The 13713-nt window shown below is 53.0% G+C and overlaps 5 protein-coding genes across 5 annotated transcripts; 3 read left to right on the forward strand and 2 right to left on the reverse strand.

The window, feature by feature from the left end:
• Positions 1 to 134: 134 nt before the first annotated feature.
• On the forward strand, positions 135 to 2091 carry J4E88_005160 (uncharacterized protein; the record flags this gene model as incomplete). Its single annotated transcript, XM_049398800.1, has 2 exons — positions 135 to 231; positions 281 to 2091. The coding sequence occupies 2 exons, from the start codon at positions 135 to 137 to the stop codon at positions 2089 to 2091; spliced, it is 1908 nt and encodes a 635-aa protein (XP_049255480.1).
• A 573-nt stretch (positions 2092 to 2664) lies between these two features.
• Positions 2665 to 3304, reverse strand: J4E88_005161 (uncharacterized protein; the record flags this gene model as incomplete). Its single annotated transcript, XM_049398801.1, has 2 exons — positions 2665 to 2708; positions 2761 to 3304. The coding sequence occupies 2 exons, from the start codon at positions 3302 to 3304 to the stop codon at positions 2665 to 2667; spliced, it is 588 nt and encodes a 195-aa protein (XP_049255481.1).
• A 649-nt stretch (positions 3305 to 3953) lies between these two features.
• On the forward strand, positions 3954 to 6290 carry J4E88_005162 (uncharacterized protein; the record flags this gene model as incomplete). The annotated part of the gene is made up of 4 exons (XM_049398802.1): positions 3954 to 4065; positions 4119 to 4272; positions 4332 to 5055; positions 5106 to 6290. The coding sequence occupies 4 exons, from the start codon at positions 3954 to 3956 to the stop codon at positions 6288 to 6290; spliced, it is 2175 nt and encodes a 724-aa protein (XP_049255482.1).
• A 118-nt stretch (positions 6291 to 6408) lies between these two features.
• On the reverse strand, positions 6409 to 7572 carry J4E88_005163 (uncharacterized protein; the record flags this gene model as incomplete). The annotated part of the gene is made up of 4 exons (XM_049398803.1): positions 6409 to 6793; positions 6847 to 6974; positions 7030 to 7282; positions 7340 to 7572. The coding sequence occupies 4 exons, from the start codon at positions 7570 to 7572 to the stop codon at positions 6409 to 6411; spliced, it is 999 nt and encodes a 332-aa protein (XP_049255483.1).
• A 4160-nt stretch (positions 7573 to 11732) lies between these two features.
• On the forward strand, positions 11733 to 13349 carry J4E88_005164 (uncharacterized protein; the record flags this gene model as incomplete). Its single annotated transcript, XM_049398804.1, has 1 exon — positions 11733 to 13349. The coding sequence occupies one exon, from the start codon at positions 11733 to 11735 to the stop codon at positions 13347 to 13349; it is 1617 nt and encodes a 538-aa protein (XP_049255484.1).
• Between the last annotated feature and the right edge of the window lie 364 nt (positions 13350 to 13713).

A 13713-nucleotide genomic window follows, 5' to 3' on the forward strand; every position in this document is an offset into this window, starting at 1 on the left:
CTCTCGCGTCGGGCAGGCGCGACCCTGGCTCTAAACATCGCGCCGCCGCCGACTGCCACCTCGACTGGGGATATCTTTTGGGACACATTCACTAAGCCGCCTGAACAGACTATACCCAATGCGATAGCGAAACTATGGAGAAATATCTACGCGAGTGGCGCCAGGAAGCCCTCAATCGCTGCCAGTACGACACAGCCATCTTTGTTGCAGACAAGCTGCTGGCCTTGACGGGTATGCTCTAACACTCGGCAGGTCGACGTATACTGACAAAACCGCATAGATGACGACCAGGATGCATTCTGGCTAGCACAGGTGCACTTCACCACCGGCAACTACAACAGGACACAGTCACTCCTCGCACGCGGAAACCTCGTCGAGCGCACGCCCCAATGTCGATACCTCGCTGCGCACTGCTCTCTGAAGCTGGGGAAATTGGAAGATGCACTGCAGATACTGGGCGACAAGAACCCAACCCATTTGATCTCGGCGCCAGGGAACACGCGCACCAAGCTGCGGCACGTCGACGTCAACACACGGGCCGGCGCAAGACAGACCAAGAACGGCTCGCGCAACGAGCGCCTGCCCACGAGCGAAGAGCGCGATCGCGAAGATGTTAACAACATCAAGTCGGAAGCAGGCATGTGCTACCTCCGGGGTGTGTGCTATGCAAAGCAAAACTCCTTCGACCGGGCCAAGGAATGCTACAAGACGGCGGTTCAGATCGACGTGCAATGCTTCGAGGCCTTCGATGCGCTCATGTCCAACTCGTTGATGGCACCAGAGGAGGAGTGGAAGTTCCTCGAATCGCTCAACTTCGACACCATCAACGTCGCCAACAACCCTTCCTTGTCACAAGAGGCCGCGTCCTTCACCAAGACCCTCTACACAACACGCCTATCCAAGTACACCAGACCAGAAGAATTCGCGAACGCGACCGAGACGCTTACGACACACTATCACCTTGGCGAGAACCCCGACATAGTCCTCTCCAAAGCGGATCTCATGTTCACCCTATGCCGCTTCCGCGATACCCTCGCCCTTACGTCAGCCGTCCTCGCGAACGACAAGTACAATTTCAACATCATGCCTATACATATAGCGTCCTTGCACGAGCTCGGCGAAAAGAACGCTCTGTTCCTGCTTGCGCACGAACTAGCAGACACGAACCCCTCAGAACCATGCGCATGGTTCGCCGTTGGTACCTACTATCTCGCAATCGGTCGCATAGCTGAAGCACGCCGCTACTTCTCCAAGTCCTCCATGATGGACCCACACTTTGGCCCTGCCTGGATAGGGTTCGCGCATACGTTTGCCGCAGAAGGAGAACACGACCAAGCTATCTCCGCCTACTCCACCGCGGCACGCCTCTTCCAGGGTTCACATCTACCACAGCTCTTCCTCGGCATGCAAAACCTTCAATTGAACAACCTGAGCCTGTCGCGAGAGTACTTGAAGACATCGTACGATCTGTGCGAGAACGATCCTTGCCTTCTTAACGAGATGGGCGTTGTCTACTTCCACGAAGGACAATTACTGGACGCTATACAATTCTTCCGCCGCGCGCTAGCTTTCTCAGAGCAGAACGAAGCAGACCCAGATGCTTGGATACCCACACGGATAAATCTCGCCCATGCGCTTCGCAAGTGTGAACAGTACAGCGAAGCACTCGAGACATTCGACGAAGTGCTCCGCCATGGCATGAAGGACCCGAGCGTCTTCACCGCAAAAGCCCTGGTTCTCCTAAACCTCAACAGAAGTTGGGACGCTATCATCACCTTACACGAAGCCCTCGCTGTCTCGCCTCAGGACCCAATGGCTACTGACCTCCTCAATCGCGCGCTAGAGATCAACGAGTCAGACAGCGGACTCCTCGAGTCTGGAACAGCGGGGGGACCAGACATGACAGGAGACGCAGATGAAGATGAAGAGATCGAAGAGCTGGAACGGAGAATGAACGGCAAGCTACGCGAGATCGAACAGAATCGGGTCGCTGGCAGGCGAGGTCGCAGGAGGCGGCATGCGCAAGGCGCGGCAGAGGAGGATCTTAGTGCCTTTGGGGAGAGCATGGTCGTCGATTCAGACGACGGCTAGTATTTGCAAGCGATACTTTTGGATACGCCAACAACCGCCCTGGGTTTGAATATCCCCCTAGAGGCAAAACATGTACTATGCGGCTTTAGTCACGTAGTCGGGCAGGCGTCAAATGGTCTTTGGATCATGGCATAGCGTGGAGTGAATGGGTTTTGTAAACGTCTTTTTTGCATAGCAGATACCATATGATATGCGTTTTGCTCCTCTTCGAACAACCATTATCTTCTCGACTCTATACATTCGTTCATCGAGTACATTGGTCTCCATCATATCCGGCCCAGTGAAATCATCACGAGACAGTAGCAAATCTTGCAAGCGTCTCTGGAATAACACACACCGCACGTTCCAACTCTGATTGACAAATTGATGCCGTTAAGAGCCTCGTTCATTCGCGAGGGCATCAGTCCCGGTTACGACCGCAGGCCATCACGACATACCGCTCATGGCCCTGTTCTTGTTTGGGTGTCTGAGTTGTACTCTTCGAATATTTGATCGCGAGTGAACGGCTTTCACATGTGCAGTCTACGTGCTTTCGGGTGGGTGTGACTTGTTTAGCGACATGACTACTGACCCTCAGCCAACAGATGCGCCCTCGCTCCGAAAGTACCAATTAAGTTCTTGAAAGTCGGTTAGCCAGCGAACACGATGTCAGGGTATCCCCCATCGCACCTTTGGTATATCCCCACTTCCGCATCACCGTCTCAATGCCCTTTCTCGTGGTCTTCCTCGCATGTTCCCTGCTCTTTCCACTCTTCAGCAGAGCATCGTATTCAGTATGCCTATGCCGTGCATGCGCAATGACAGCAAACAAGATCTTCCGTGATAACGGTATTGAGCTCGTTCGACCGACTCTACCAGAGTGTTTCTTGAAGCCGTGCTTAAGCACGGCTTGCTTCTCTGACGCTGGTATTTTCGGAAACTGCGTGTCTATCTCAGCAGCTGCGTTGGCAATGTCAGTCGCATCGCGCTTTGTTGTAGCTGCGCGACGAGTTGATAAGGTCTCTTTCGACTGCTTGTTGACCTTGTGCAAAACGTGTAAGGGGATGCGGATGCCAGTCGTTCTTTTTTGGTCGTCGATGACAATGTATAATGGACGTCCGGCTTCGTGGGTAAGCTTGCGACAATGCAGTGTTTTGTAGCGGTCGCCTTTCGGAAGAAAGCCGTAGGATTTGGGTACCGGTGACTTCTGTGTGACTGTGATCTCTTGACGCATGGTTATGGTCGGAGCTGTGTCTGCTCAAGAGGCAGTTTAATGGGTTCCTGTTTTGTGTCCATTTGGTAGAGCGAGTCTTGAATCTTGATACAGTCCTGATAAGTTTCCTTGCATTCTTTGTGTATGATGAATCGCGCTCGCGAAAGAAATGCAGATAAAGCAAATGTGAAGTTGGCGTTGTGACAACGCGTCTCGACGCGTCCTCGATAGCTTACGTCATTGGCAGTTTCGAGCGCTAGGCCCAAACAGACGCGCACATGTGACGGCATCCCCATCAATCGCTCCGTCGCTCCATCTCCTAAGTCCAGGCCCTGCACCTTCCCCTCCCATAATGTGGTCGCAGCAACCGACGTCCTGCGAAATGTACAGCGCCTCACACCCGACAGAAGTGAGCGCCCGTCTTCCCCCGCGGTTCCGGATCAGTCGGCATCCGCTTGCTAAGTTTGGCACTCAGACGCGTTGGTCCCACCACCGAACACCAATCCGCGACACAGCTGAGGCTTGCCTGACTCCACAGGAGCCATGGCCAGCACGATGACGACGCCTCAGTGGCTCAACGCTATAAAACCTTCAGCCACAGTTGTGGACCCTACTTTTCACAGTCTCGACAGCTACCCTGGTTCTCCGCTCGGTTTAAGCCCTTTTGGCCATGTCAATCAGACCCTTGAAGAGATCGGACACGACACTGAGCGATGATACTGAGCTTGCGAACGTCACCTATAACGACAAGTACGTTATAGTGTATGACTTTGGCAATGTCGGTACGTTATGTCACAAAGGTGTAGTGTTAGAGCGGACGGCTGACGAGGACTAGATGACGACGTCGCCATCGCAGAATGCAAGACGCTATTGCATGACCTAGAGTCTGCAGGCCTCAATACTGAGGTACGCCCTGGCTACGATCAAACATTGTTGGTGTTTGTCCAAGCGCCCAGAGATCTGCTTGGCAACACAGTCTACAAGTCACGGTACGTTCAGTTCGTCCGTAACCTTGTCATTTGAAAGGAGACTAAGCAGGCTTTTGCAGAGTCAAAGATTGGCTGTATGGCATCACCAAAGACCATCCCGGCGGAACCGCTAAGACCGTTGTCACCGCAGAGTTCGAAGCCGAAGATCTGCTTTCCATGTATCACCTTGTCAACTGGCGCAAAGAGCTTGGAGGCGCAGGTATTACACCAGAATTTCCACCATGGGAAAATGTGATCGCAATCTTCCCGTTACACAACTCAGGTGCAAACCGCGCGTTGTTGGCCCATCTGAGCACTCGGGTGTTCTTGGAACCAGACGACCTGGACCGTATACGTGATTTATGGGGTGCCAAAGTTGCCTTCTACTTTGCCTTCATCCAGACTTACTTTCGATCCTTGGCATTCCCTTGCGCTGCTGGTGTATTTGCCTGGGCGTTTTTGCCGAAATACTCTCTGTTGTTCGCACTCCTAATCGGAGTCTGGTGCACTGTTTTCTTGGAGTATTGGAAGATCAAGCAGACCGATCTCGCCATCCGATGGAAGGTACGAGGAGTCGGCGACCTCAAAGTCAACCGCCCGCAATTCCGCTACGAACAAGAGATCATTGACTCAGCTGGAAGAGTTCGGCATGTGTTCCCAAGATGGAAGAGGATTGTGCGCCAATTGGTCGTTATACCGTTCGTCCTCGTCAGCACTCTGTTACTCGGAATTCTGATCGCATTCGTCTTTACCATCGAGACCTTCATTGGAGAAGCTTATGAAGGGCCTTACAAGTTCTATTTGGTCAGTATATGCCCAGTCCCACCCATTGCGGTTTCCTAACATTTCACTAGGAATACCTGCCTACGGTGCTTCTTGCAGTTTTCCTCCCATACGCGACGAACTTTCTGGAAGACATCGCTACTGCGCTGACGGAATACGAGAACCATCGAACAGCTGATCATTACGAGATGTCGCTGACTCAAAAGATCTTTGTGCTCAACTCAATCACCAACTATCTACCAATCCTTCTTACAGCATTCGTATACGTACCCTTCGGTGGCCAGATTATACCGTTGCTGGAACGCGTTATCGATGCCACACTAGGCGCGCAGACTCGAGCTAAGATGGTGTTCAAGGCCGACGCTGACCGGTTGCGTAACGAAGTCATCGCGCTCACCGTAACGGGGCAGGTCTCGAGCGCAATCGAAGAGCTCGCGCTACCTTGGCTGAAGACTCAGATCAAACAATGGTGGCGTGACCGACAAGCTAGCCGAGCAAAGAATCGCAGCAGTGACTCGTACGAAAGTCCAACTGCAGAAGATCCAGCGGAATCTCGTTTCCTACGTCGCACGAGACGGCAAGCTTTGAGGCCATCATACAACGTCCAAGAGGATATTGCAGAGATGGTCATTCAGTTTGGCTATCTTGCGCTCTTCAGTCCCGTGTGGCCTCTCGTGCCGATCGGCTTCTTCATCAACAACTGGATCGAGCTGCGGTCGGACTTCCTGAAGATCTGTGTCGAATATCAGCGTCCTCACCCAACACGTAGCGACGGTATCGGGCCGTGGGTGGCCAGTCTAGAGTCATTGACATGGTTGGGGAGCATATCCAGTGCTGCCATCGTACACATGTTCGGTTCCCAGCGATTCCTTGGCGAATATCTTGGCTTGAGCACGTGGGCCAGCTTACCAGTGACGATCCTCATCTCCGAACACATCTTCATGGGCTTCAGAGCTGCTGTACGATTTGCCCTGTCGAGAATCGGTTCGGAGCAGACTCGGAAAGAGCGCGCAGAGCGATATGCGAGGAGAAAGAAGCATTTGGATGAACTAGAGGCAACTGCAGACAAGAAATCCCATCTTGACGTGACGGAGCGAGAAAGACGTAAAAGCGTTCGAATCAATGCAGCCGACATATTCTGGACGAAACAAGCTGAAGTAGGAGCCAGCGCGGATGCCGGCGTAAGTATCATCAAGGCATTGAAGAGTGCACAGAAGGAGAGCATTGTGACTGGTCGAGAGAACAAGATTGATTGAGACGCTGGGCTGTAGCCAGAAGACGTCTCTGCTGTCCCTCCATGTATGTACAAAGTCTTCCCCAATCCACCGAAAAATATATACAGAAAGTGTGCGATGTGCACGGTGTGTGACGCGCTTACTTGTTGATAGCAGCAAGGACAGTGTTGTAAGCTGTCTTGGCGTTGTAGTTGGAGTCGAAGAGAAGGGGGTTGCCGTTGGGCCTCCAGGAGTCGTTGTCGCGGATACCCCAGACGGTGATACCGACGCAGTTCTTCTGGTCCAAGCAAGCCTTGACAACGTTCTGCCAATCGGAGGTCTGGGCGTTCTGGATGTCAACCTCGGTCATCGCACACTCGGGGGCAGCAGCGCAGAGTGCGGCCATGGCGGCGGGAGCGTTGGCACCCTGGCCGGAGGTGATGTGACCCTGCGAACCGATACCGTCGATGGGGACACCGGCGGCGATCCACTTCTTGACGTTGCGGACCATACCCTGGGTCTTGGAGTAGGACGCTTGGTCGAGGCTAGGCGGTTGTTAGTGTCATGATCTTGATGGAGCCTGAGAGGATTTGCTTACTTGTAGTCGTTGATGTAACGCTTAGCAGCAGGGTCAACGGCCTTGGCTGTCTCGAAAGCAATTCGGACAAAGTCCTCACCGAGAACGTTGTAGAAGACACTGGCGCGGAGACTACCGTTCTCCTCGAACTGTGGGGCGGTCAGTGTATGTTCCAGTCGGACCGGGATATGAAGATCAACTTACGATCTCGTTGACGACATCCCAAGCGTAGACCTGGCCCTTGTAGCGGTTCATCAGGGTGGTGATGTGGTTCTTCATGACGGTGGTCAAGGTGGCCTTGTCATTGATCTGGGAGACCCAGGCGGGCAGCTGGGAGTACCACACGGTGGTGTGTCCACGGATGAGCTTGCCGTTGTCCTTTGCGAACTTGGCAGTCTGGTCGGCGTTGCCGAAGTTGAAGTTTCCACGGGAAGGCTCGGTGGCATCCCACTTCATGCTATCCGGCAGTTAGTATCGCACACAACACTGCGTTCGGGAGGTTGGGAAGACTTACGAGTTCTCAGGTGTAATGGCACCGAAGTTCGCCTTGATGATCGCGGCGTTCTTGCCTTGGTTGAGACGACCTGGGTCAGCGCAGGTACCGAAGTACTTCCGGCCCTTTGCCTTCATGGCAGCATCGATGCTCTGCGCAGCCTGGCGCTCATCGAGGAGAGCCTCTGGCTCAGCGAAAGGCGCAGCCTGGACCAGCGCGGCGGCGGACAAGATGGTGACGAGAGAAATCTTCATGGTGAGAATGGTATATCGAGACTGCTAACTGAACTTGGACTGTAAAAGAACGTAGGTTGCTGGATACCTTCAACCAAGTCGAGATCCCCAGACTACTTATACCAAACCACCAACTCCCTCGGCCCTATACTGATATTGCGAGCAAGATTAGCGATCTCCGCACCCTCCTGCTCATTACGAACAATATCCATCCGACCAAGCCCACCTCGGTCCCTCCTTGCGCATGCCGCCACCAGTACGGGGAAACATGTATGCGTTAGCCCTAGGAAATTTACCCACATGTAGCGGGAAGCCGGACAATTCATCTAACACGCCACAGTGCCTGCGCGTCGTCGATCAGCCTGTACCCAAAGCGCGCCCGGCGCTTCCCCCATGCAGTATAGACAACGAAACGTCGTTGTTTCGCATTAATCTAAATGAAGCTTCCGGCGCCGGTTCTTGTCTTCCTTAGCACCACACGTGTACCCTTCGGGAGTTCGACTTAAGCAGGCTTGGCGCCTCTAATCGCGGTTAAATGCAATGTGCCACAACAACCGATCCCTGCGCGAAGCTGCGTTGCGTCACGGGGAACATGACTGCAATCTTTTAGGATCGATGCATAGGCGGCGTATTGCCGGTGCCAAAATGTCTTATATCGCTTCTGCATGCCGTTATTCGTGGAGAATACCTTTTGATGGGCGTGGGGCGGGTAGCGATCACGCTTCATTAGGGGGCATTTCAGCCGCTGTGGAGTGGAATATGGGGTGCGTTTCCGGGGAAAGAGGATATTGGGTGTCCTTCTATCCGGGGAAGGCACCGTACATGGGCGTTGTGGTGTGTTGACCTGGGATGAGTGTTGTAATCCATCACATGCGATTCCTGTTACCGATCACGGTGAGTGGAATACATCCGCCAATTGTATGAAGCTCGTGGAGAGCAACGTCTGTCTTCCTCAAGTCAGTAACGTGTTTGTTTACACAATCGAGGTAAACTGTGTTGGTCGTCTTGTACACTGTAAGACGGAACTTTTCATTTCGTACTACATGTGGAGTGTTCTAGCTGGAGACCCACTCTCTCGATCAGGAAACTGTATATTACCGATCGGAGGCCGAAAGAGCATGGACGGCGTACATCTCATCCTACACCTGTTTCCCTCTCATATTTCCACCTTACTCAAGATCACTGCTGCTTCGCCGAAGTCTAGGTTCTTCATCTGCAGTAAAACCACCTTGCTGGGTCTGTCATAGAGACGCAAAGGCAGACCGACTGATGTGGGAGCCCAGCGTCCAGAACTCGCGATCCGTATCTCTCCTGCGTAGCCGTCTACATCATGTACACGGTGGTATGTCTGCCTGTCTCTTCCCGGAACGTCACGAAGGCGTAAGGTGTGCGACCAGACCGGCCCCATCATTTTGGCCGGAGATCCGGACTGAGCATGTTTTCGACAATCCCAAGAAAAGCAAATGGCCTTTACACTCACGCGCTTCGATCGTGTAAAGCCACTAACTTGCGCCTCAAAGTGGTTGAGGAATTGAAATACTCTTCGTTCGTGTCGACCTGGTGGACCTGGTGGAACTCTAACGGGGGTAGAGCGTTCCGGTACTTGTGAATTCATTATCTCAATGAAGTCGAATACACGTTCGATAATTTTATACATATTGCCGACGTCGGTTCTCATCATTTTCAAACTCGAAAGGTTTGGCGCAACAAAGTGGATTTGTAGATTCTCTAGAAGAAGTCCGAAGAGAGGGTGGAAAGTATCACACCATGGTGTCACATCCCGTTTATCGTCACTGAAGACGGCGCGACTTTTCAGTTGTACTTTGACCTTAAGTCGAGCGAGGTGCGCAAAAGGATGAGTCTTAACAGTTGTTGCCCGCTCCGGTTGAGCGACTATGATTTTGTAACCAAGTCTTTCCCTCGAAAGTCGCTCGAAGTCGTGGAGGTATTTGCGATAATTCACGGTCGCGACATGAGATAGCTCTTCGGCGGCGAGCTTGCACGAGAGAACAAAACCAGCATACTCGGTACCATTTGAGAGCGGCGGAAGCGCATCGAGCTCGATGTAACTGTAGATATGTTCTCGGATATCCCACGGTAGGTCGAAGAATGGTCCGGGACGTGGAGGGCGGAACGGCAACTGGGTGCTCCACATCCTGGTTGATGGTATTCGTTGTCGGTTCCAAGTGGTGGGGTATGTGATTTGGTCGCAGGTTCATGAATTGCTGAGAGGGTGATGCTATCGAAGGGTGGCTTTTGAGCAGCATTGAAGTGCATGTGCTGTAGCCAGTTGCAAGTGAGGCCCCTGTGTGCCAAGCCAGGAAGGCGCGAAGAGCTCACTCCAAGGCAACACCACACAGTGAAGAGATAAGTTATCAAATCTCGAGCTGGATCGCGGCTGCAATTTCTAATGATCTCACGACATCCAGGTGTGTGTGGCACTTGGATGATAGTAAGCAATTCTTTCTCGAAATTCTGGCTTCATCATTCATAAATAATACACCCTCTAGATTACAACCAATATGCTTCCAGTCAACCTCGCTATGATATGACATCTGATGAGCATTAGCTTAGGCTTCGCCTTCGGCTTCATTTTACTTACACACGCCTGCCAATGCAAAAAAATCCAGCATCAAATGCTTAACCGCGGCTGCAGGTGCATCCCTTCCTCTTGGCGGGATCGGTGCTTGGCCACCCCACACAGATTGCGCCGCCTGAACACACCTTGCCGCTGACACCGCAGTTGTCCTTTGAGCAGGGGCCTGAGTAGCCTTGTGGGAGAGGATCGGGCATAGCGACGGCAACGCTAGCAAGGAGGGTGGCGATGATGACGGAGAAACGCATGTTGGAGATGAGGAAGTGATGAGGTGGTTGTAGTGTTGCAAATAACGAGGACGATTCGGGTGGGCCTTTATAGAAGAGAGAACAGCAGGTCTTGGACTTTCAGTTCTCGTTGTATAGCGACTGGACAAGTGTTATATGTCGTATCGGTATAGATGAAAGGGAAGCGTCTGGTGATATATGTTGATAAACCCGGGAGATGAAACAGTGTTGTGTCCTGGAGACGCGGTGTTTACTCCGCTACTTATACCTCTTTGCTGGTGTCGCAGATCTTGTGTGACGTACCCAGTCCGCTGGCACAGCTGTCAAAACACATTCCTCGAAGATCAGAAACAGGAAACGTGGGTATTCGATCGCTAGTGATAAGGCCGCAGTAGGAATGGCCCAGGAGTGAAAGGAGTTACAGGCGGGGATTGCCCGTCCAAATCCGCTCGGGATGACGCGCAGTGCGTCGCTAAAGCGTGGAGACCTATCACGGGGCAGTGGAAAGCAGCGTTGTGTATGGCTGCTTGAACTGGGCAGGTCCAGATTTTGGGCAGTGCGGCTCTAATCCGGGACGATCAAGGTCTTGAAGTCAATTGTCTTCGCATGCCGCGCACTTGGCTCCTTGGCTGCCAGCGGGCGGTAAGACGATAAGGCGCAGATCGTAGGCGGTGCTGAATAATGCTGGGTTGAAATATCCACTGCGGCTTTTTTTCGTAATGGCCTTACGCGTATGTCTCGAGCAAAAGATGGCGATGCTCTTGGTTTTGCGGATAGCGTCGTCGATGGTGTTGAAGTCAGACTACTGCAGATTGCCGAGAGGATCCCAAACCCGCGTAGATTTCCAAGAAAGCCAAGATCATGCCTTGATTGCGATGCAACACTCACAGATTCTGGCAATACGTAGGTGGAGTCATGTAGGCAGATCTTGGGCCATAATAGATAGATGAAGGTTGTTTAGAAATATTGAATCTTCATACTGACTCCTGAAGTCCAGAGAAGCGCGGCAGCTCTTGGGCAAGGTAATCGCCGGCTCAGCATGTCTGGGTCCTATGGCGGTGCACGCTTGGTGATGGTAAGAATAGCGAAAGAGAGGCCGAAAACATTTTGGAAATGCGAAATACTCATTGGGCGACGATGAGCGTCGTCACGATGCGACGTTTTGGTGAGATGGAGTGACGGAAGCTCGGTTGGCTGTCAGGGGCGTTGGCTTGACGCGTCGAAACGGGTGGCGCGTGCCTTGTGGCCTTATCGCCGAGGCAGCCACAGCTATCTCCAGGCATCATCATCACTCCGGACCCCGTCTTCCCCACCATCAGCCAAGTGCCATCACAACACCCACATTACTATCTATCACTATGGCAAACGACAACGATAATCCCCGACGCGATCCCAACCGACCCGAAGACAATCCGTTCATCGCCTTCCGCCGCTTCGCCGATTCCCAGGTCTCGTCGCTGCTCAACACCGTCTTCACCCTTCCCGCCACCATCGCCAACTACAACAACGCGCACCAAGCACGTGAGCAGTGCCTTTTTGGCAAGGCCGATCCAAGACAATGCGACAAGCTTCACGATATTGAAGCCGACATCGCCCAGCTGCGCCTCGAAGGCAGAGAGCTGTTCAGAGTTGGCGATGTGCAAGCTGTCTTGCGCAATAGCGAGGAGCTGATGAGGCTCGACCGCAAGGCTGACGACATCAGAATGGAAATACTTGGCAATGTAAGAAGAGGCGACGAGCAGCAGGTCGCGCGACGCGACGATGCTAGCCTGGTTGAAAAGGTAGCCAACGAGAAGGGTCAGGAGTGGGGATGGTCATGGGATTGGGGCTTTCCTCGGCCATTTGATCACGACGGCCGGAGCTCATCTGCCAACTCGGAGGAAGAAAGGTCAAGGGACTGGATGCAGTTGGAAAGATTGCTACGCATGCAAGCAGAGGCGAAGAGGCTGGCTGAGGAGTTCAACGACAAGGCCTGGGATGACCGCGAGGCGGAAGTTGCCAGATTCAACAACTATGAGCCTAGCCCCGAAGATGGCAAGCCTCGCGTCTGGTCATGGTCCAAATCATGGCAGTGGCCACCACCAGCAGATGTATCGCAGACCAACGACCCCGCATACTCTCCCCGCGCACTCGAGCAGAACCGCGAGATGAACAAGGCCGGCGTACCTTGGCAGGCAGCCTACGAGGACCTGCTAGCAGAGCAAGGCGAAGTCTCACATTGTATGATGAGGTCCGACCGACCGGCTGGGGGACCAAGAAAGATACCAATTACGCAACAACAGTTGGAGGAGACGATGCAGGGGAAGCTAGAGCCCGAATGTCCTGGCGCCATGGAGTCCGACACGTCCGACAAGTACTGGACCCATGGCAAGATCCCGATCACACAACGCCAACTGGAGGAGCACATGGACCGCAACGATGCGCCCAGCTGCCCTCGCCTTGGGACACACGACGAGCCAAGCTACGAGTACAGCCACGATCACGAAGACCAACATGACGATCCGCCTACGCCGAAACAAGACCGCTTCCCCTACTCCGACACAGTCAGACGGGACACATACAACACTGTTCTAGACGCAGCACACGAGAGAGATGAGGACTCGGAGACCGAGTTGGATGCGTACGAACGTATGGAGGCTGTGTCGCAACCCTCACCCTCAGTTCCCGGGCCTTTCTCGGTAACGTCCGCGGTCGCTGAGCGGATGAAGGAGGAAAAGCCTTCGATTCTCTCCACACTTACGACGACCGAGCGGACCGTTGCTTCTGACGGCTCCATTACAACCAAAGTCGTGCTCAAGAAGCGTTTCGCTGATGGACGAGAAGAAAGCTCGGAGACGGTGCATACCCAGCGCGGCCAAGAGACCGAAACCCAGCAGCGCGATCCTTGGAGGGCATTCCACGACGTCCAGCCAAGGCCAGCCGAGCCAGAGAACCAAGAGCGGAAGAAGAGGAGTGGGTGGTTTTGGTCCAGCTAGACCTGCCTTATGGGTGAAGGGTATTTGCACGTGATATATGAGTGTGGATCTATTTATGGGTGCTTGGCGAAATCTTGGGCTGGGCATGACTGTTGACTTTGCGAAGTCCGCTCGTTCTTGTTGATCTATGTTATCATGTTGTTCATATTTAATTTCTGGATACTTAGCTGCGCATACCCCTTTCAATCAGATATAATCCTCGCTTTTCGCGCTTACAGAAGCGGCTCATACTAGATCCATGCCGAGGACACATCGCTGTAGTATATATTTGACACCCAAAGAAAAGGGCGACGACGCCTCTTTTCTCATGATATTCTCTGGTCACAGCTCACTCCTCACCACATCTAGCAAGATAGTGTTTGAA

Source organism: Alternaria novae-zelandiae (genome assembly GCF_023758075.1).
Source record: "Alternaria novae-zelandiae strain BMP 2774 chromosome Unknown scaffold_9, whole genome shotgun sequence".
Taxonomy (NCBI): domain Eukaryota; kingdom Fungi; phylum Ascomycota; class Dothideomycetes; order Pleosporales; family Pleosporaceae; genus Alternaria; species Alternaria novae-zelandiae.